General features: G+C 46.1%; 1 protein-coding gene across 7 annotated transcripts in view; it reads right to left on the bottom strand.

Annotated features, from left to right (window-relative positions):
• LOC105467886 (phospholipid phosphatase 4) overlaps positions 1–23,390 on the bottom strand; it is a 167,379-nt gene that overhangs the window by 135,141 nt on the left and 8,848 nt on the right. For 3 of the 7 annotated variants that reach the window (XM_011717726.3, XM_071069029.1, XM_011717717.2), the window contains exon 2: positions 21,584–22,166. Coding sequence is in view for 4 of the 7 variants with exons in the window: in XM_071069032.1 (XP_070925133.1) it covers positions 11,145–11,200 (56 nt within the window). In the remaining 3 variants the exon portion in view is untranslated. Of the gene's footprint in view, positions 1–11,144; positions 11,534–21,583; positions 22,167–23,390 lie in introns of those variants that run through there. The other 4 variants (XM_071069032.1, XM_071069031.1, XM_011717698.3 and 1 more) reach the window with 4 other exon arrangements.

The raw sequence follows: 23,390 nt of genomic DNA on the forward strand, positions 1-23,390 counted from the left end.
TGCATTGCTATAGAAATCACAGATTTACATTCTATAATAAAGACACGTACACACTATGTTCATTGCAGCACTAGCCACAATAGCAAAGACATGGAATCGACCTAAATGCCCATCAATGATAGACCAGATAAAGAAAATGTGGTACATATACACCATGAGCTACTATGCAGCCACAAAAAAGAATGAGATCATGTCCTTTGCAGGCACATGGATGGGGCTGGAGATCATTATCCTTAGCAAGCTAATGCAGGAACAGAAAACCAAGTACCACATGTTCTCACTTATAAGTGGAAGATAAGAACACATGAACACATATAGGGGAACAAGAGACACTGAGGCGTACTGGAGGGTGGTGGGTGGGAGGAGGAAGAGGATCAGGAAAAGTAACTAATAGGTACTAGTCTTGATACCTGGGTGACAAAATAATCTGCACAACAAACCCCCGTAATATGAGTTTACCTCTGTAACAAACCTGCATATGTACCCCTGAACTTAAAAAAAAGTTAACATTAAAAAATCACAGATTTAAAGTGTGGCAGTTTTTGAACTTTTGTTAGTTTTCTGCTCATATCTGTTGCCCATTTTTCTGTTGATGAGCTCCTCTTTCCTTGTCAATTGGTAAGAGCTCTCTGAATGAGGGAGCATTAACTCTTAACTCTGTAAATCAGGACCTGAGAAGTGTCATAATTAAAGCATACGATTGTGACAAGTGCCAAATACAGAGGTGGCACATAGTAGGCATTAAAGTGTTCTTTCTTAGTAGCTAGCAGGTGTCTCCTCCACCTCCCTGCCTTCCTATAACCAAGGTGGCAATAGATGTCAATTATAAGATATCTACACAGGCCAGGCACAGTGGCTCACGCCTGAAATCCCAACACTTTGGGAGGCCGAGGCAGGCAGATCACAAGGTCAGGAGATCGAGACCATCCTGGCTAACACGGTGAAATTCCGTCTACACTAAAAAAAAAATTTTTTTAAATAAAAAAGCTAGGCGTGGTGACGGGCGCCTGTAGTCTCAGCTACTCAAGAGGCTGAGGCAGGAGAATGGCGTGAACTCCGGAGGCAGAGCTTGCAGCAAGCTGAGATCCGAGATCCAAGATCGTGCCATTACACTCCAGCCTGCACAAGAGAGCGAGACTCCATTTCAAAAAAAAAAACCTACACACACTTATATATCAGCAATTTCTTTTTCTTGGATTATGATTCAGATGTCTTCTAGGAAATTTCTAAATCCTAGTTGAAGGCTCAGCTCTCTCCTGCAGTTTTGAGAGCTACGCTATTTTATTATCATTATTATTACACTGTGATGTCAGGCATCTTTTAATTGACCTGTATCTTCACCTCAGTTCTAGGAAGGAGGGAGGTGGAGGAAGGAAAAGAGACTCACCTTAGCACCTACTATGTGCCATCTTTGTGCAAGGCACCTGGCACATCTCACATCACCGCATCTTTACAACCTCCCTAGGAGGTGAGATAGTGTCCCCATTTTACAGATGAGGAGGCTCGGACACATCTTTATAATCAGCAGAGTCAGGGTGTCACGTCTTCACCATGATTTCAGTGTTTTGACCTATAAAACTGGGAATTTCATTCAGTTCAACCTAAAAATAACATAAACAAAGAAATGTGCACTATTCATAATTGTACAGCTGCCCAGAAAACTCCCCAGTCTGCCAAGCCCCCTTCCACCACCCTGACTTCTAACATCATTTGAACTCTATAGAAATGCAGCCGTAAAGCGTGTGCTCTTTTGCGTGACGTTTTTTGTTGAACATGTTTTTGAGATTTTTCTCTGTTGTCGTGGGTGGCGGCAGTTTGTTCATTCTCATGTGCTCCAATTTATTTCTTCGTTTTACCCATGGATATATGGGATAGTTATCATTTTTGCCTATTAAGCGCAATGCTGCTATTGGTTTTTGGTGAACATTTTGTAATTTCTTGTAGGGATCTACATAGGGGTGGAACGGCTGGGTTTCTCATCAGAAGTGGGCCATGCTGCCCATCTGCCTGCAGAATGGGACCCATTTGCCAGGCCCTGTCACTTGCCAGGCCCACTGCACGCTTTCTACAAGGTAGCTGCTCAGCAGATGGAGATTACAGCATCATACAGGCTAAATATTGCTTTCAGAGGTATAGCTGGACAGAGAGGCCAAATCCTTCCTTAAGAACTTCTGATGAGAAACCCAGCCGTTCCACCTCTATGTAGATCCCTACAAGAAATTACAAAATGTTCGCCAAAAACCAATAGCAGCACTACATTTAATAGCCAAAAATGATAAATATCCTATATATTCACGGGTAAAACGAAGAAATAAATTGGAGCACACGAGAATGAACAAACTGCCGCCACCCACGACAACAGAGATAAATCTCAAAAACATGTTCAACAAAAAAAGTCACACAAAAGAGCACACGCTTTATGGTTCCATTTCTATAGAGTTCAAATGATGTTAGAAGTCAGGGTGGTGGAAGGGGGCTTGGTAGATTGGGGAGTTTTCTGGGCAGCTGTACAATTATGAATAGTGCACATTTCTTTGTGTATGTTATTTTAGGTTGAACTGAATGAAATTCCCGGTTTTATAGGTCAAAATACTGAAATATCAGCAATTTCATATGGTTCAAACTAATACTTCAATAAAATATGTTTTTTAAAACCCTCTGGTAAAGAAGAAAGAAACATCTAGCATTGATTGGCAGACTGCTACCTTTCTAGAAACCAGCCTAGGCCGGGCGCGGTGGCTCAAGCCTGTAATCCCAGCACTTTGGGAGGCCGAGACGGGCGGATCACGAGGTCAGGAGATCGAGACCATCCTGGCTAACACAATGAAACCCCGTCTCCACTAAAAATACAGAAAAACTAGCCGGGCGAGGTGGCGGGCGCCTGTAGTCCCAGCTACTCGGGAGGCTGAGGCAGGAGAATGGCGGGAACCCGGGAGGTGGAGCTTGCAGTGAGCTGAGATCCGGCCACTGCACTCCAGCCTGGGCGACAGAGCGAGACTCCGCCTCAAAAAAAAAAAAAAAAAAAAAAAGAAACCAGCCTAAATGCTCCTGCCACTTCTCGCCCTGTTTTTCTGCCGATTTGTCTTGCTTTGTCTTTAGTGGAGACAGAATAACTAATTCCTCCTTTCTGCGGGATAATGTTTCACAGTCACATATTGAAAGACTGTGATGAAGCTGCCCCTGCGTTCTGCAGCCCCAGTTCCTCCCAGCCTTCTTTCACTCATCCCAGGAATCCCCAACCTTGCTCTTAATCCCCGCGCGGCTTCTGGTTGAATGATGAGGGCCCACTGGCAGGCAACAGTCTTGTCAGAAGGAGCTTCCTCGCTGTAAAAACAGTGTTTCTCTTTCATCCACATAGAACAGCAAGATAATATTCTTAAAGAAGCACTATTACCAAGATAATGTTTCTATTTCCAAATGCTATCATCGAAAAATAGAGGTAGTGAGCTTTTATGAGCCTTGCGTGTGTCACAAAAGGTATAATCTTTACAACTAATTGAGGTAACTTTATCCACAAGTTATGCAACCATGCATTTCTTTTGCAGTGCCGGGAGCATTTATCTCCCTGTGGGAAAACATCATCAATTCTCAGAATTCTGGGTACAGCCAACTCATTTTACAGTGGCAAGTAATATTTCAAACAGAAGGATGCCCCATTTATCAGACGACAAGGCAGACACCTTCTCAGGGAGGGGAGCAGAAACACTCGGGCACCATTGCACAGCATGCACAGATGGGCTGAGGGGGTACCTGAAGAAAAGCACCCCCTGGACGTGGCTTCTAACTGAGCCCTGTGTGCAAAGTTAACAATGGGGACATAGCATTCTCCTTATGTTATGTCATCTAAGAACACAACATAGCATTTTCCAGTATGTTATCTAATGCAGCTATGCTGATAGCACTTTAATTCGACCTCCTAGAATCCCTGTTGTAAAGGGCCAGCAATTTAAGCCACCACTGAGAAACTGCAAGGCTGAGGCCGGCCCACCCCACCAGACAGCAAGCTCTGGGGTTCTGACTCACTGGACAAACTTACGGCAAGGTACATCCCTCCCTTTTGAGGCCTAAAAGGAATCATTAGGAATACACTTCCAGGAGTTGATTCTTGTCTAGAAATCCTGTGGCAAATCATTTGTAAAAAGAACATCATTAGACACCTACGGTGTTTCTCTTTAGCATATATTATGGATTCATTTCGACAAAAGGATAATAATAATAACATCACCATTTGCTGAGCACCTACAATGAGCTGGATACTGTCCCATTTAATACTCCCAATACTTCAATAAAATACGTTTAATATGATTCAAACTGATACTTCAATAAAATATGTTTTTAACATATTCTTACATTCATGAATACGATGGACATTCCCATTGAACAGAAGGAGAAACAATGACAGAAGGGGATAAATACTTTCTCCCAAAGGTCACACAGCACATAAGTTGCAAACCAGGATTTGGTTAGGCACAATGGTTCACACCTGTAATCCCAGCACTCTGGGAGGCTGAAGTGAGAGGATCTCGTAAGCCCAGGAGTTCAAGACCAGCCTAGGCCACACAGACCCCGCCTCTTCAAAAAATAAAACAGCTGGCTGCAATGACACACCTGTAGTCCCAGCTCCTCGAAAGGCTGGGAGGTTGAGGCTGCAGTAAGTGGTGATCATGCCACTGCACTCCAGCCTGGGTGATAGAGTAAGACTCTATCTATATATTCAAAAAAAGAATCCTCTGGGCCTATAAGAGCAGGGCCCAAGGAGATGGCTGGAGTTAAGGGGAATAGCTATGGTTGCACCACTGCACTCCACCCTGGGCAAGAGAGAGAGACTCTGTATTAAAAATAAAACAAAACAAAACAAAATAGGATTTAAGCCCTGGTAACCTGATGCCAAATGCCACTGTCGTAACCACTGTGCTGTGCTGTCATTTTTAGACACTACATGTATGTAATAGGGATTAACAAGGGTGGTGAGAAGCTACTAATTTTTGTTTTATATACCACAGGCACTTAAAGTACCTTATCTGATAAAATCCAGTGAAGTAAGTATTAGCTCCATTTCCTACATGAAGAAACTGAGGTTCAGAGATTGAAGGCAACTTGTTAGTTAGTGGCACAGCTAAAACCCAAACACGGATCTGCCTGGCTCCAAAGCCCGAGGTCTTTAGTTATAGCTCTTTACCTCAAATAACTCATTTGAAACTTGTTTCTAGGCCAAGTGCAGCGGCTCACACCTGTAATCCCAGCACTTTGGGAGGCTGAGGTGGGTGGATCACGAGGTCAGGAGATCGAGACCATTCTGGCTAACACTATGAAACCCTGTCTCTACTAAAAATACAAAAAATTAGCCGGGCGTGGTGGCAGGTGCCTGTAGTCCCAGCTACAGGAGGCTGAGGCAGGAGAATGGCATGAACCCGGGAGGCGGGGCTTGCAGTGAGCCGAGATCGCACCACTGCACTCCAGCCTGGGCGACAGCGAGACTCCATCTCAAAAAAAAAAAAGAAACCTGTTTCTAGAGAGCAAGCAGAATGATTCTGACCGTATTCGTTAGATAGAAAGGACTGATGGTACAGTAGCCAATCAACCCCAAAACTTCAGTGAACACAAAAAGTCCCCCTCCCTCTTACAAAGGCCACTCTAGTGACAGGATTCTCCAGGGCCACCGCCTGCTGCCTCTACCCTGTGGTGCTGCCATCCATTCACTAGACTGCACATAAGTATTTCCCAAAGGCAGTGGATGGAAGGAGCCCCTGCTCAAAATGCAGATTCTGAGGGCCTTGATCTCTACTTCAATTCAGTTAGCCTGACCTGGGCCCCGTGTAATCCTGACGTAGGTGCTCAGCAGCCATCTGCCCCTTAAGTAGCTTTGCTTTGGACTGATGCAGAATGCTCAGGTCTGTAAAAATTATCCTGGGAAACTGAGTCAGGAGGCACCGACCATGCTTGTGCCAAGGCCAAGCTAGGAGAAGGAGAAAGCAAAGAAGTTAAAGATGCAGACAGCTAACCACAACGCAGAGCAGAGAGTACTTGTCCTGGAGAGCCATGAAGCAGGGCTGTGGCCACGAAGCCCATCACGGTCAGCAAAGCCTGCGCGTCCAGCCAAATGGTTCCTTTCCACCCCAGGGCAAACATCTGAGCATGGTACGGTCTTGTTTCAAACCTCCAGGCTCCCCCAGTTTTGCCTCTGTGGGAATGACCACTGCCCTGCAGGGCCCTGAGGCCACTTGCATTCTCCATCCAGGTTTGCTTCCTGCCACTGCTACACCCACCTACCCCAAAAACCACACTGAGGCCAGACTTGGTGATCTCATCCCCACCCAAAATATGCCTCCACACCTCCGGGCCTTTAGCCTGCAGGAATGTCCTTAGGCCTAGGATCTGCACACCTGGTATTCAGTGCTCAGCCCTGGGCAGCCTTCCCTGGCACACACATCCTCCTTCTCAGTAAAACCAAGCACCTTGCTCCAACGGTCCCCAGCATGGAGTCTTACACTGGGCTCCTAGGGGCAGATGAATCTGTTAGTTTGTGTCCATATTTCAAAAATCTACCTGACATCCAGTGCCCTCAAGCAAGTCACCTGGACCAGGTAAAGCACCAAGTTTCCCTGTGTCTTGCTGGAATTACACCAATCAAAGCGTACCAATGAAAGGGAAAGGAAACGACTATCACAAATGCTTGCACCTAGAAGGTGCCAAATATCCGTCAAGTGGATGAACAATGAAAGAGAAATGCTTGGAGGGAAAACTTTCAAAACCAGTAATTGCATTGGAGAAAATAACAAATGGTGGCCCTCTGTGTGCTTTCCCTGCTGGACTGTGAGCTACTGGGGGCCACCGGGCCTTCTCTCTCCTCTCATCTCCAGTGCCTGGCAAAGGCCTCTTGCATCCTAGGAGCTCAAAGAAGGATGCTGGATTATCTAAGGGGAGGTAAACACCATTACCTGTGCACCCTGGCATCCTGAGCAGCTCCTGGGGGGACCCTGCAGACAGAGAGCCACCAGAAATGACAGAGAGGGATGGGGAGAAGGGCAGATGGAAGGAAGGAAAGAGGAAGATAAGACCCCAAGGAACTCAAGCCTACAAGTGAAACAGACAGACCACCTTTCCCCCAGCCCAGCACATGAGATTGTCATCATCTTTCTAGGGTCCTTTCTCCAATGTTGTAAATACAGAGTGCTTGAACTAATTGATGTCCTGGGAGAAGACGGCCAAAAACAGCAAAAGAAAGCAGTGTATCCCTAGTTTCTTACTACTACGATTGATGTTCTCACTGGCAATTTACTCACCACATCGTACCCTTAAAATCCATGCCATGATCAAATCCCATCTTTTAGGAAGTGTGAACCACCACTGCCATCCCTCCACCTTTGAGGTGTCATCCTAGCATGTGATTTTAGAACTCGAGTGACAGCTTCCCACACATCACTCCAGGCAATGTGCACTTGCTAGGAGATAAGGAGTCAAGGAAGGAATTGCTCACAGGATGTGGCCAGTTTCATAGCAGTCTGGAAGCTGGATGTCTTCTGTCTCAGAGGATGACCACTCAGGGACATGGGGTCAACCGCCTGTTTGAATCAGGGTTACACCTCCTGCTAGCTGAGTGACTTCAGGCAACTTACTCAACCTTTCTAAACTTTGGTTTCTTTATTTGTAAAGTGGGAATAATGAACAGAATCCAGTGAGATGAGGCTTAAAAGAGAAATCACATGGAATGCCTTTTGCATGCAGTAAGCCCTAGACTGACCAAAACTGGCTGCTATTTTTTATGAAGCAAAGTGATTGAGAGTCCAGACCTTGCAGATGGAGCATCTAGATTTAGGTCTCAGAGCTGCCCTTGTTAGCCCTGTTACTTGGGAAGTTCCTTAATTTTACTGTGCTTCAGTTTCTTCATCTATGACAAAGAAATATCAATATACCCCCTTCATCAGGCTAAATGGCATATGAGATAGTTTTCACTGGGGCCTGACACACAGTGAGATCTCAGTAAATGATTGCTATTGTACTGGTGATAGTGGTCAAAGTCAGTAGCATGCTCCTAGTAGTGCACTATTGGTCTGCTGGGTGTTAACCAGCCATCTCATTTCTACACTATGTGCTTGCTGAGTAAGGTCTGTTGCTAGCCTTGGCATTTGCAGAAATACTCAAAAGAATCTCTCCTGGAGTCTTGGGTAGCAGCAGGACAGAAAAAGCCCAAAAGTGCTTCTCCTTCCTGCTCTGCCCACAATCCATGAGTAAGAGCAATAGGACCTCAAGGCCCACACACTTCATGGTACTAAATGCAGCCTCAAAACTTCACATTTCACTTTTATTTTTCCTAAACACTGGGTTCCTGTAGCCAATTTATCTTCTGTTATGTTAAACTTTATATGCCAGCCTTGATTTGCATTACTCTACTAATTTCCTTCCCAACGATTTGAAGTCCTTAGGCAGGACTGAGCATCTATGGGGTGGTTGCGGGGGCGGGGGCGGGGAGGGCCTGGAGAGCATCCTCTCCGAATTCTGAATACACAAAACCTCAGCACTGTGCCTAGTCTAGAAACAGAAAATGGGATCTTTAAGAGTCAGTAAGGAAAAGTTTGCATCCCTACTACCCACGGGCCCAAAATGCATTTTATTAGCTCTAACTTCGAATCTTTGAGGAGCATATGGGCTACGGGCAGCAAGATCCCTGCTCTCATGCAGAGCAAATGTAGTCAGAGAACAGGCACATCTACAGGTGATGTTTCTCCAGCGGCAGAAGTTTGCAAAGAAGCAAGATATCCCCTCTCCCCCCCAAAAATTCTTTCATCCTGAGCAATAGGGTAGAAATACCAAGCAAAACTAGATGATGCGTTATACTGGCTGAATTGGACACTGGCTGCAACAGAGAAATCAGATTCAGCCTGCCCATGGGACGTTCTAAACCCCTGTGCCGCTGAGACCACCATCTTCGTGAGCAGAGGTGGGTACAACCCACTGAATATTGCCATCATTCCAGTGCTGGCAAAAGGAAGAATTAAACTTCCCCCAAAAGTCAGTCTCTGTCAAGGTGCCAGACGCTTATCTGAGAAAACAAAGGGTCATCTGTTTCTGCATGCTCCCAGCCGTCCTCCCAGAAGTCAGTACATGCCTGATATTAACAGCATCTGAGCATCCAAGAGCTGCCCCCCTAGGGAGGCTCGCATCAATACCAAAGCTGGTTTTTGCAGGTAAAAGAACCACAAGTTGGACACACTGTTAGCAATTCGATAAGAAACCTGGGAATCATCCAAAAATGCCATCAATGTCCATGTGTGACAGCAGATCCCCTATTAAGTAACACAAGAGGGAACTTCAGAGAACAGAACATAAACTGCCTGTCCAGTTTTTACATAACACCCTTAGAAAAAGCAAGACGCACATAAGCAATAATTACCAAGTTTTCAAATTTACTGCATAGACCATTGTGTATTTGTAAACATCTCATAAATATTTGGGGGGATATTGGAAGGGACACCTGAAAACGACAAATATTTTTACACATTATTGGATCCTTTTTTATCTGAGCACCCCCAGCAGCAGTCAAACCAGATAATGAGATAGTGTAAGAGTCTATCTCACTTTATCTCAGCATTCTTCCTACATTCACCCAACAAATGTTAAATTCTACTGTGCACCAAAAACTTATCATTTCTATCACATAATAATTTAATGAGATTTCAGCCTATCTGCTAATTAGAAACTGTCCCCATCTGATCACACAGCAATCACTAGTTTTAACGTACATTCCAAAGGTAGAAAATAGAGTAAGAGAAGGGAAAAGTGTTTTGTTTTTCCAAATGCATCAAAACCCAACTGAAGTTCTCGTTCCTTCTTCTCAGTGAATAACACCAGTGTTCGGGCAGAAGGCGGGAGAGGGGGGCTTGCTTGCATCTGGGGGAGCTCGTGGCCTTTTCTGATGGTGTGAATAAATACTCTGGATGAATTTAATCCCTGGTAAAGAAAAACATGCAAGAAAGGGCATTTCTTTCCATGTGTATACCCTGGGCTGCCCAGAACAGAAGTCATCTTTGACACAGCACACCTGCCATGGACGACTTCAGATTGAGGCAGAAATTCAGACAGGGCCTCCTGTTTGGCTCGGGAGGGCTTTTCCAGAAACGAAAACAAAAACAAACAAATAAATGCATGGCAAATCCAAAAAGTTCATGCAACTTTAATATTTAGAATGTGGCAGAAAACATCCATGGGCAGAGAGGGGGAGAGAATTTGGCTCACTGATGGAGGGACCAGTGCAGGTGTGGGTGCCCAGGTGGCAGCAGCTCACGGGAGGCTGTGGGGTGGCTCTGAGCTGGTGTTCTGGGCTCAGATCTGAAAGAGAGAGATGTGACAGCTCCCTGCAGCTTGGGCCCAGGAGGTCATTGAGCGGTGGGTCCCTGGGCTCACAGAGCAGGCTCAGACATCTCTGAAAGAACCTGCGCCACCACTCCTTCCTCTTTTTGGGATCGCTGTTCCCAGTGCCAGCTGCTCAAAGCCACCCTGGGCATTTCACGGCTGCCCTGGAGGGCCTCCGCCCCTAAAGCGGACATCGACTGGGCACAGAGCTCCAGGTGTGTGTATCCCACCCCCAGCTGCAGCCCCTTGACTTCTCAAGCCTCCGCAGCAACAGTTTCTCAGTAGGAGAAGCGCTGCAAACGCCCGCTGGGAAAACGCTCCGCAGGACCTCGGGCGCTAAAGCCGGGGACATGGAAGGAGTCCGGCCCTCAGCACAGCGGGGAGGAACCGCAGATGGGGCCAGGTGCAAAGACTTCCAACGTGGGCCTTAAAGATCACACAGAAGGAGAAACTTCCCGAGGACACGGGCCAGGGTGCGCGTCCCTGTTCAGAGGTGCAGCCCTGGATCCCCTGGGCAGGTGGTGCGGGGCTGGCGACAGGCGCGGGCCCGGTGAGACCCGGAGCAGGTCTCAGCGTCGGCGCGCGGGGGTCGCTCCGAGCCTAGGATCCCAGGAAGGAGAGAGGAAGGGTCTCTCTTGGTCCCATAGGGCACGTTGCGGGCACTTGGCGGGGAAGGGACCTGGAACCCAGGCCCCGGTGGGAAGCGGCGGCGCAAACTAAGTTAGGGCGCAGAGAGGCTTGGTCGGTGGGTCCCCCGCGTCAGTGCGCCCTGCCCGCGGCGCGCCACTACTTACACGAAGACTCCGAAGAGCAAGGCTCGCACCCCGATCTCGATGGCCAGCTCCCGCATGGTGCGGCCGGAGCAGCTCCCGCGGCGACGGCTGGCGCTCTGCGCGGCTCCCGCAGCTCGGCCGGCGTCGGCTCGCCAGACCCTGGGAGGCGAGGGAGGCGCGCTCCAGGCCGCGGGCGGGGGCGGAGGCGGGCGCCGGGCGGGGGCAGGCGCCGGGGAGGGCTCAGCCCAAACCTCCCGCCTCGGGCTCCGGGGCTCCGGGAAGCCGCGCCGGCCGCTCGCGATGCTGCGGATCCAGCGTCCTAGTGCGGAGCCGGGGCCGCCTCGGGGACTCCGGGCTCCCTCTCCCCGGGAACCGCCTCCGCGTCCTGGGCCCGCGCCGGGCACACGCGGCCCGGGGAGGGGAAGCCCGGGAAAGCCCCACCGCCGCCGCCGCCTCCCTGCGCGCTCCCCGCCTCCCCCGCCAGTGGGCGGCCCCTGGGCTCCGCGCCCGGGCAGCGCGCTCACTGGGACTCTGCCCGCGGCACCTCTGCAGCTCCTGGTCCTGCCTCCGACACCCGCTGTCCGGGCTCTCGCTCCCTGGCACACGCACGCACGTGGGCATGTAGTGGACGAGCGCTCTGGGGATTCTCCAGGGCTCAGGGCAGCCCTGGCCAACCTCGGTCCCTGCCGAGGAGCGCTCCCTTCCTCCCTCTTCGGCCCTCCCTACACTGTTCGAACCTGAAATTCTTTTTTCTAGGAAGTTCCCCCAGAGATCACTCGCGGGCTTCGCTTTGCTCTCAGGAGATGCCAGCCAGGGTCCAGGGCTGTGGCACAGAGAGAGAGCAAAGGCGAGCCTGGCTCCCCACCATGCCACCAGCGCCAGGTGGCCCCTGGGGGCCGAATCCTCTCTCCCCCACTACTTGTCCCCCGCCCCCAGCAGCTTGGGGCTGCTGAGCTGTGGAATATGAAAAAGCTCCTGCCACCGTGCCTGGCCGGCGTGTGGGAGGTCAGGGTCTCTTGTCGCTGACACAGCATTCAACCAGCCGTCAGCCAGGCAGCAGGTAGAACTTCAGAGCCTCATCCTCAGGTTCAGAGCCAAAAGTCCAAGCATCGCAGCAGGCCTAGGGGTCACGCCCTCCAGCTGGAGCCCAGCAGGAGCTTGGATTTGCTTTCCCCAAAGCTGTCAGGATTTTATCTTACTGTTCTTAGAATTTGAACTTCTTGGCTTCACTAATTTAAACCAAGAAGACATTTAAAATGCAAGAACACACAGTGATTATAACCGTTAGGTTGTTCCTGGGGAGCCCAGGCCTCTCTTGGATTTTAGGAGAGACCCAGCCAAAATTGTGTGAGCAGAGGACACGGATTAGAAGGTGGTTCCTGGGACCGAGGAGCTACGCTCAGTCCTGGATAAAAGGGGGAGCGGGTAGAAAGAACTTAGGAGGAGGCCCTTGGCATCAGCAAAGGGCAAACAGACCCTACCTTCAAAGGAAACACGTGCAGATCAGAGATACCTGGCCCCAGACATCTCAGGGGCTAGGGAGAGAGAGGCAGAGGGAGTAGGAACAACCCAGGTTCTGTGTGGGAGGGACTCCAGCCCTGAGGCACCGCAGGCAGGAGCTGCATCTGCTTTCCTCATCATTCTATGTCCAGTGCCCGGCACACTGTGAATACCTGGTTGGTACTTAGTAAATGGATAAGTATATATTCAAACATATATATATATATATATATATATATATATATATATATATATGGCTATGTATGATATATTCATTCATATAATATATGGCCATATATATCATCAGGCACACGGGGTGTCAGGTGCAGGTAGAGTAGGAAGGTCTTGGAGAGAGGAGGTATGCTTCTGTCTCCTCTGTATCTTGGGCCCAGCAACTACCTTAGACATAACGACTCCCATGGGTTGGCAAAGTGGTGTAGGAGAGCCCATAGGCAGCCCAGTGAACTCTGATGATCTGGATCTGAGATTGTCAGGTGGCCATATTCCAGCAGGGCATACTGACAATAGCCCCTGACATTGGGGCATCACTTACCTATAAGCATCCGCTGAGCGTGAGTGCAGCCTGTGCAAAGTTGTGTGCTAGGTGACATGATTCATAATCCATCTCTGCCTTCAAAAAGACAGGGAGCTGATAGATCACAAGGAGACATCAGGGAACTATGCAAAGCAGTATTAATAAGTCACAAACATGTGCTTCAGAGAACCGGATTGCTTAGAGGTCAGAAGTTGGAATCACATCATCCGTCTGAGATAGCCTGAGGACACAGCCTCACGGAAAGGAGCTGGCTTTTGGACCAGGCGCGGTGGCTCACGCCTGTAATCCCAGCCAGGGTGGGAGGATCATGAGGTCAAGAGATCGAGACCATCCTGGATAACAGGGTGAAACCCCATCTCTACTCAAAATACAAAAATTAGCTGGGCATGGTGGTGCACGCCTGTAGTCCTGGCTACTCAGGAGGATGAGGCAGGAGAATCGCTTGAACCCAGGAGGTGCAGGTTGCAGTGAGCCGAGATCGTGCCACTGCACTCCAGCCTGAGCGACAAAGCAAGACTCCATCTGAAAAAAAAAAAAAAAAAAAAAAAAAAAAAGGAGCTGGCTTTTGTAAGGCAAAGAAAGAAAAAATCAGGGGAAGAAATTCTTGGTAGGGGCAAGAAAGTAGGTGCAAGGGAGCAGAAGGTGGAAGTGGTTTGGTAGGGCATAATGAGTTGACCCGTCTGACAGAGCAGAGAAACATCCCGAGGTGAGGTTGGTGGAGGAGACCTAGTCGTGACAATCCTGCCTATCAGGGTCTATTACCAGGGTCACAGTGAGAATCTAAGTTTATTTGTGTAGAGATACCCGGAGAGGGAGTCAGAAGGGGCATGTAACTTCACTTCATGGTCATTAAGCGACTCTGAAACACATAAATCTAAAGAACTGCCCAATTAAACCCCTATTTTGCTGGAATTTATTCTCCATTATCTCCTCCAAGTCCTCATCCAGTGCAGGGTGCAAATCCTGCCACTGAGAAGGCATTCACCCTTGAGGGAGCCTGTACCCTCTTCAGACGGCTCTTTCAAAAGCATTTCCTTACAGGGAACTGCTACACACCACCTTGCAACTTACATCATTGCATTAGTCCTGTCCCACCAGCTACTTGGAACTGTCACAGTCAATGCTTCTATGGTGATGAACAACAGATGGCTCAACCTAAACTTATTTAAGAAAAGATGATTGAAAAGTCCAGTGGAAGGTCAGCCTTCATGCATGATTGAATTCTGAGTGCAAGCAATGTCATCAGTACCTGGTTCTTTCCAACTCTCTGCTCTGTCTGCACCGCATTGACTTCAGTCTCAGGCTCCTGGTAGTTTCAAGATGGCTGCAAGCATTCCAGTTTTACACCCTCTCAAGTTCAAGTCTGGCTAGAAAGACCTCTGCCTAGGTCCCAGCACTCCCAGCAAAAGTGTCACAGAATGTCATCGTTGCTGCCGACCCTGAACCAATCACTGTAGTCAGGGAACCATGATGGATTGATTGTCTCAAGCCTGGTCACATGCTTCATCCCTACCCAAAGCTTCCGAGACTGGGGAGAGACGGCCCGACATATAGAGGGCTGATGCTTTGGAGCAGGGAAAATGTTTGATGGGAAGGTAAACAACCAGGGGCCATCCTGTTCCGTGCTGCATGGTGGGGTCATCCCCAACCATGCAGATTCAAGACAACCAGTGTTCCTCCCTACATTCTTGTCCAACTCCACGATCATTAACCAGTAAAAGGGAGTTTTTCTTGGTGCTCCATGATAAGGTTGCCCAATTTCTACAATTGTCAATACAGACTTGCAATTTGTTGTAAGTTTGTGTTCTCTGAAGGTGGCTTTAAACAAAGCTATGATGTCATCCTTGATGCTTGTCTTCAGCTGCCCAGTCTCTTCTTTCTCCAGTCCCTTTGGCAACCCTGTTATCTCCTCTAATGATCCCTTTTTCCATTTGCCAAAGCCTGCTGTCAAGGGAAAGCTCTAACCTTATTCATTATATAAACCTGGATCAGGATGTCTCTGGGGGCTCTCTTACACAGAAGGATCTATAATTTAATTCAGATCCTTCTTGAAGGGCAGATAGGCTCTGATACCTCTGAAAAGTACTGCAGATGGCATCTTCAGTGCCCCAAATCACAAAAAGCAGGAAGCAACGCCCACCCCAACCTCCCACCACCCGCCACCCCACCTCGCCCCCTGCCAACCACCACATTCCTTTCACATGTTTAGAGGTAGCTGGCTCTAGCAGCTGTCCAGCTATGAGCATGTGCCAAGCAGGTAGAGCCCGCCTGAAGTGTCATATTGCTGCACCAGCAGACAAATGAGCTTACAGGGAGTCAAGAAGCAGAGCCAGGTTAGATACTGTGATCCAGCCAGAGTGCCCAGGTGTCAGGCTTGGCAGCCCCTGCTGGGTCTTTTTAAGATCCCCATGGAATGTGATGAGTCCTCTGGTGAAGGAAGCGTGGGTCAGAGCTTCAGCAGCGTCAGAAATGCTTTATCGTAAGAAAGAGAATAAACATGTCAATCCCCCTACCAAGACATGATGAACCCATCGCTGTAAAGTGTGAGGCTGATCTTTGAAAAATCACTTCAGAATCTAGATACTCATCGAGTGTAGCTTCCTCCAATGCTTTTGTGGCTGCACACATTTTCTTTTTTTTTTTTTTTTTAATTTATTTATTATTATTATACTTTAAGTTGTAGGGTACATGTGCATAACGTGCAGGTTTGTTACATATGTATACTTGTGCCATGTTGCTGTGCTGCACCCATCAACTCGTCATTTACATCAGGTATAACTCCCAATGCAATCCCTCCCCCCTCCCCCCTCCCCATGACAGGCCCCTGTGCGTGATGTTCCCCTTCCTGAGTCCAAGTGATCTCATTGTTCAGTTCCCACCTATGAGTGAGAACATGCGGTGTTTGGTTTTCTGTTCTTGTGATAGATTGCTAAGAATGATGGATTCCAGCTGCATCCATGTCCCTACAAAGGACACAAACTCATCCTTTTTGATGGCTGCATAGTATTCCATGGTGTATATGTGCCACATTTTCTTAATCCAATCTGTCACTGATGGACATTTGGGTTGATTCCAAGTCTTTGCTATAGTGAATAGTGCTGCAATAAACATACGAGTGCATGTGTCTTTATAGCAGCATAATTTATAATCCTTTGGGTATACACCCAGTAATGGGATGGCTGGGTCATATGGTACATCTAGTTCTAGATCCTTGAGGAATCGCCATACTGTTTTCCATAATGGTTGAACTAGTTTACAATCCCACCAACAGTGTAAAAGTGTTCCTATTTCTCCACATCCTCTCCAGCACCTGTTGTTTCCTGACTTTTTAATGATTGCCATTCTAACTGGTGTGAGATGGTATCTCATTGTGGTTTTGATTTGCATTTCTCTGATGGCCAGTGATGATGAGCATTTTTTCATGTGTCTGTTGGCTGTATGAATGTCTTCTTTTGAGAAATGTCTGTTCATATCCTTTGCCCACTTTTTGATGGGGTTGTTTGTTTTTTTCTTGTAAATTTGTTTGAGTTCTTTGTAGGTTCTGGATATTAGCCCTTTGTCAGATGAGTAGATTGCAAAAATTTTCTCCCATTCTGTAGGTTGCCTGTTCACTCTGATGGTAGTTTCTTTTGCTGTGCAGAAGCTCTTTAGTTTAATGAGATCCCATTTGTCAATTTTGGCTTTTGCTGCCGTTGCTTTTGGTGTTTTAGACATGAAGTCTTTGCCCATGCCTATGTCCTGAATGGTACTACCTAGGTTTTCCTCTAGGATTTTTATGGTATTAGGTCTAACATTTAAGTCTCTAATCCATCTTGAATTAATTTTCGTATAAGGAGTAAGGAAAGGATCCAGTTTCAGCTTTCTACTTATGGCTAGCCAATTTTCCCAGCACCATTTATTAAATAGGGAATCCTTTCCCCATTTCTTGTTTCTCTCAGGTTTGTCAAAGATCAAATGGCTGTAGATGTGTGGTACTATTTCTGAGGACTCTGTTCTGTTCCATTGGTCTATATCTCTGTTTTGGTACCAGTACCATGCTGTTTTGGTGACTGTAGCCTTATAGTATAGTTTGAAGTCAGGTAGCGTGATGCCTCCAGCTTTGTTCTTTTGACTTAGGATTGCCTTGGAGATGCGGGCTGCACACATTTTCAAAGTGCCACTTTGGGGAACTCTCCCATATTTCATATTGAGTTTGTGGGCATGCCAAGAAAATAAATTCCATCCCTCTGTAGTTTTGCTTATGTTGTTAGAGTTTTTTTTAAAACCCCCAAACAGTTTTAGTTTTTCCAGCAGGCTGACCCCAAATTGACCAGACTTTTGACCGTTTCCAAAACCCAAAGCCACCTTGAGAGAACACAAACTTGCAACAGTTTCTTGTCATCTCATTTTCAGAAGTTATACTTTGTATCTGAGCGCTACCTACCCACTTGCTCTAAGAGCTGTCTTGGTAACAGGCAGCCAGCACAGTGACCCTTATCCACAGAGGTGCACATATCCAAGCTTTCCTCTATATCCAAGCTTCCTTTATATCCAAGCTTGGCATGAACTTGGCATGAACCAAGCCTGGCATGAACTTGGTGATGTGCCTGCGACCCAAGAGGGATTCCAGAAGGTTACCAACTTCAGCCTGGTCCATGAATATCTTCCATAATGGTCTCAATAAATATCTGCGTGATACCTCCAGGGACGTAGAAATCACTCCACTCATTCCATTTCCAGAGAGAGCTGTTGTTTCAGTAGAAACAGATTTGCCTCCAGCCTACACTGATGGGCCCATATTGTGCTTTGGGGGCCACATAGAATAAATGTAATGTCTATTCTTCCACAATATAGCCCTTTAATTATCGTACAACTACAAAAGAAGATAGGGATAGATACGTAGAGCAAGAGGGAGGAAGACAGAGTCTTCTCTTTACCAATCTAAATATTCCTTTGTTTCACCTTCTTTCAAGCAGCAATATTTATAAGACCTCTGAGAATATTGGCAATAGACCTGATGCGGAACTGCATTAGGCCAAATTCCACATAATAAAAAGTAATTTTCTGGCCAGGCGTGGTGGCTCACGCCTGTAATCCCAGCACTTTGGGAGGCTGAGGCAGGCAGATCACTAGAGGGCAGAAGTTCGAGACCAGCCTGGCCAACATGGTGAAACCCTGTCTCTACTAACACAAAAATTAGCTAGATGTGGTGGCAGGTGCCTGTAGTCCCAGCTACTCGGGAGGCTGAGGCAAGAGAATTGCTTGAACCAGAGGCAGAGGTTGCAGTGAGCTGAGATCGCGCCACTGCACTCCAGCCTGGGTGACAGAGTAAAACTGTGTCTCAATAATAATAATAATAATAATAATAATAATAATAATAATAATAAAAGGTAATTGTCCTACTTACAGGGAAGAAGGAAAGCACAGTAAAAGTAAATTAACCATTTCATGTCTTTAGAGTAGGTGTCATTCTCTCAAAGGAGAACATGTATGAATTAATAACATCTTCAGGAAAAACATGGTACTTCATTTCTTTCTTTCTTTCTTTCTTTTCTTTTTTTTTTTTTTTTTTTTTTTTTTTTGAGACAGAGTCTCACTGTCGCCAGGCTAGAGTGCAGTGGTGTGATCTCAGCTCACAGCGAGCTGTGCCTCCCAGGTTCACGCCATTCTCCTGCCTCAGCCTTCAGAGTAGCTGGAACTACTGGCACCTGCCACCATGCTGGGCTAATTTTTTGTATTTTTAGTAGAGACGGGGTTTCACTGTGTTAGCCAAGATGGTCTCGATCTCCTGACTTCGTGATCTGCCCACCTCAGCCTCCCAAAATGCTGGGATTACAGGCGTGAGCCACCACGCCTGGCTGGTACTTCATTTCTTAGAAAAGTTTAAGTGCGGAACTATGTGTATTATTTTCAAATTCATCATGTGAAAAGTCAGAGTATTATTTCCCTTACTTCATTCAGAAAGAATCGTGTGGGAGCCTCCAACAGGATTCTCATTGCCGTGGATCAGCAGTCCCTAACCTTTTTGGCACCAAGGACCTGTTTCATAGAAGACAATTTTTCCATGGACAGGGTGGTGGGGATGGTTTCAGGGTGATTCAGGTGCATTACATTGATTGTCCACTTTATTTCTATTATTATTATATTGCAAAATATAATGACATAATTATACAACTCACCATAATGTAGAATTAGTGGGATCCCTGAGCCTGTTTTCCGGCAACTAGACAGTCCCATCTGGGGTGATGGGACACACTGACAGATCACCAGGCAGTAGATTCTCATAAGGCACACATAACCTAGATCCCTTACATGTGCAGTTCACAATGGAGTTTGTGCTCCTGGGAGAATCTAATGCCACCACTGATCTGATAAGAGGTGGAGCTCGGGCAGTAATGCCAGGGATGGGGAGTGGCTGTAAACACAGATAAAGCTTTGCTTGCTGGCTCACACCCCACCCAGCACTCATCACTCACCTCCTGCTGTGTAGCCCAATTTCTAAGGGGTCGTGGCCTGGGGGTTGAGGACCCCTCCCATAGATGCTGTGGCAGTAACTAGAATCCAGGAATATTAGGGCAAGAACAACATAAAAAATAGAGACCCCTTTGTACTTCATGTACAGCTAGTTCTGTTCCTTCATTTGTTGGAAGTCCAGAGCCTTGCCAATATGCCCCAGGGAGGGAGGGACAGGATCTGGGGCAGAAGCAGAACCCAGATTCCCTCTCTTACACTCCTGTGCTCTTTTATGGCCCCAGCTGCATCTTGGGTGACATTTGGTTTTGATTTTTGACATTGTGGTTTTGATTTACATTTCCTTGATGGATGATTAGGTTGAGCATCTTTTCTTTTTCTTTTTTTTATTTTTATTTTAAGTTTCAGGGTACATGTGCAGAACATGCAGGTTTGTTACATAGGTATACATGTGCCATGAGGGTTTGCTGCACCTATCAACCCATCACCTAGGTTTTAAGCCCAGCATGCATTAGCTATTTGTCCTGATGCTCTCCCTCCCCTCGCTCCCCAACCCCCACAGACCCCTGTGTGTGGTTCCCCTCCCTGTGTCCATGTGCCCTGTCAAGCATCTTTTCATGTGTGTTTTGGCCATTCTCATTTTCATAAAGTACCTATGCCTATCTTTGGCCTATTTTAAAAATTGGATTGTTGTTTTTTATTATTGATTTTAAGGAATGTACAATATATTCTGAACAGTAGTCCTTTGTTAGTTATACATATTATGAATTTCTTCTCTCCATCTGTGGCTTAACTTTTCATTTTCTTACCAGTACCTTTCAACAAAAACATGTTTTTAATTTTGATGAAGCCCAATTCATCAATTTTCTCTTTTATGTGTGTACCTTTTGTGTCCTAAGAAATCTTTCTCTACTCCACATTTGTAGATTTTCTCCTGTTTTCTTCTAAAAGCTTTACAATATTAGCTTTCATATTTATGTCTGTGTTATATCTCAGATTAATTTTGCATGTGGCATGCAAGAGAGATGAGATTCTTCTTTTTTTTCGTAAGGATGTTTAGTATTGTTAGTTGAAAAGATTGTCTTTCCACATTGAATTGCCTTGACACTTTGGCAAAAACTGATCATTTGTGTGGGTCCACTCAATTCTTTTTATTTTTTCCACTCATCCCTTTTGGGTCCTGATCTGTGATAGACAACGCCAAGAGACTTGCACAAAATATTTCTAGCAGCTTTATTAACAATAATCAAATATTGGAAATGACTCGAATGCTCATTAACATAAGCATGAAAAATAGTGGCATATTCATATAATGAAATACTACTCAATAATATAAATAGTTACTAATACATGCAAAACACATGAATAAATCTCAGAAGCATTGTTTTAAGCACAAAAACCACACACAAAAGAAGTTCTACCCTATAGTTTCATTTATATGAGGTCTAGAACAGGCAAAACTGAGCTATGGTGAGAGAAAGCAAGATGGCAGTTACGTCCAGATGGAGAAAAGAAAAGGGCATGGGGAACTTTGGAGGTGTTAGAAATATTCTGTACCTACTTAAGATGCAGGTGACATGGATGCATATATTTGTCAACATCCATCTAACTCTATACTTAAAATTTGTGATTGTATTGTGTGTCAATTATATCTCATTTTTTAAAAAAGAGGAAGAACAAAGGGAAAACAAGGTAAGTCACAGGATATGGAGGTAAATTCTCAGTGGAATCCCTCAAGAAAACCATGCCAGCTCCTCAATTTGTCCAAGCATTCTATTTGCCATGGGATTAGATTTCTCCACAAATAATGCTGTTTGTCTCACAGAGACCCCAACTAAAAGATTGCTTCCAGGAAGTATTTGGAAGCTACTCAAATGCTCCTTGCAAGGACACACTCAGGTAACAGTATAAATTATTTCCCCAGAAATACACGCACTCTGAAAGAAAAGCTTACCCTCAAATGGTGAGTCAAAATATAGCAGTATGTTTCTTGCTACAGCTGGTTAGAGGGATCAAGAAATATAAGACACTCTATGTTGTCTTTCCACTGCATGCACGCTAAATGCTGGAGGTATGCAGGAGCTTCGAATCTTTGAGTTGGAGAGAACCAGTATACCATCCTCCCAACATCTCTTCAAACCAGAGTCCCTTCTCCAGCATTCCTACCGAACAGGAATCTGGCCACTGACCTGATCCCACTTGTGAGCTCAATACTTCCCAGCCTATTCTTCTGGGATGACTCTTCATTTGCTTTCAAGTTCTTAGCCATCATTAACTAGCAATTTTCTTCCTAGTATCTTTCACCTGTCAGTCACTTTCTTATCTTCAGAAGAAGGAAAAGACAGCTCTACGCAGCTCCCTACCTGCACTCTTGTTAGAGTCAAGGGAGGTCAGGCTGTTCATTTGATCCATCCTTTTTCAACACCACTTCTTGCCTTGTGAGTGCTGCAGAAATATCCACCAATGAAAAGAAAGATATCCTCATTTATGAAACAGGAACCTCCAGGTCTTAACTGCTATCCTTGGAATGAAGTCAGCTGCAAAACCAAGGAATAACTGGACAGTGAAAAAGAACCTTTTAACCTCAAAATATCAACCCTTACTAAGGCTTTTCTTTCACCATGATAGCTTCCTTCATATAAGGAATCAAGGGGCTTCCCTCACCAAAGATCCCCTTTTAAAGTGTGGAATTTCCCAAGTAAAATTATATATTCAACTGTTTTTTAACAACATCTTATTTTTCATGTTAATTTGCTATTAATAACACACTTCCATGTGTTACCTCAATTGACCCTCAACCAGGAGCTCATACAAAAGAGAAAGTATTATTATTGTTGTTGTTGTTATTATTATTACTACTATTACTTCCACCTATCTTTTTGGAAGATAAATCTCAAGCGGTTACATGGCTCACCCAGACCACCAAGATGGGCAGTTTCAGAGCAGGAACTAAAGGGCAAGGCTTCCCATAGCAGGTTGTGTGCTCTTTCCATATGCCAAGGCACCTGGCCCTCACTATTCAAGTAGAGATTGCTTGCTCTGACAGCAGAAATAGAATGCAGGACCAGTGCCTGGGAAAGGCAAGAAAAGTGCATGGGCTGTTGTGTTAGGGGTAAGGAGAAGGGGCTCATGACAGGAGGGAAGGGAGGACCAGGCCCACCTTCACTGGCAAAAGTTTTGCCAAGCATATCTGTCCTCTGAGAAACTTGCATACACTAGATGTACAGAATGTGATTGTAGCCACAACTACTTCACCAAGTCTTCCAGACGGGCAGGTGAATCGATTGATTCCTCTTGTACTAACTGATAAAACCCCCACTCAAATTGCCCTGGACAGCAATGTCCAGAGGGGCTCAAACAATGTTACAAAGCCTCGGTGTTTTTGCCAATGTCACTCAATACTCCTCTGTTGTCTCTATACTCAAGATTTTGTCTCCTTTTGCAGCAAGTTGATGCTGGTAGCTCCAACTTAAAGCCTCTCAGGTTCAAGTTCAGCAGATAAAAAATTAAAAAGAAATAAGAATGTATATATACATATATTCATACACACACACACACATTTTTTTTCCAATCACTTCTTCAAAAATCCCTAGATTCTTCCTAATTAGACCAGCTTGGGTCCTGTGGCTATTGCAGCTGGAGTTTGCAGTGCAATTATGCTGACTGGATTAACTCTGGGTCAGAGACCCATCCCTCAAACCAAGAGGATTAAGAGTGAAGAAAGGGTAGATCTTTAATGTCATGTGCTGTTACCAGAAGAT

This window comes from Macaca nemestrina, chromosome 9 (assembly GCF_043159975.1).
Source record: "Macaca nemestrina isolate mMacNem1 chromosome 9, mMacNem.hap1, whole genome shotgun sequence".
Taxonomy (NCBI): Eukaryota; Metazoa; Chordata; class Mammalia; order Primates; family Cercopithecidae; genus Macaca; species Macaca nemestrina.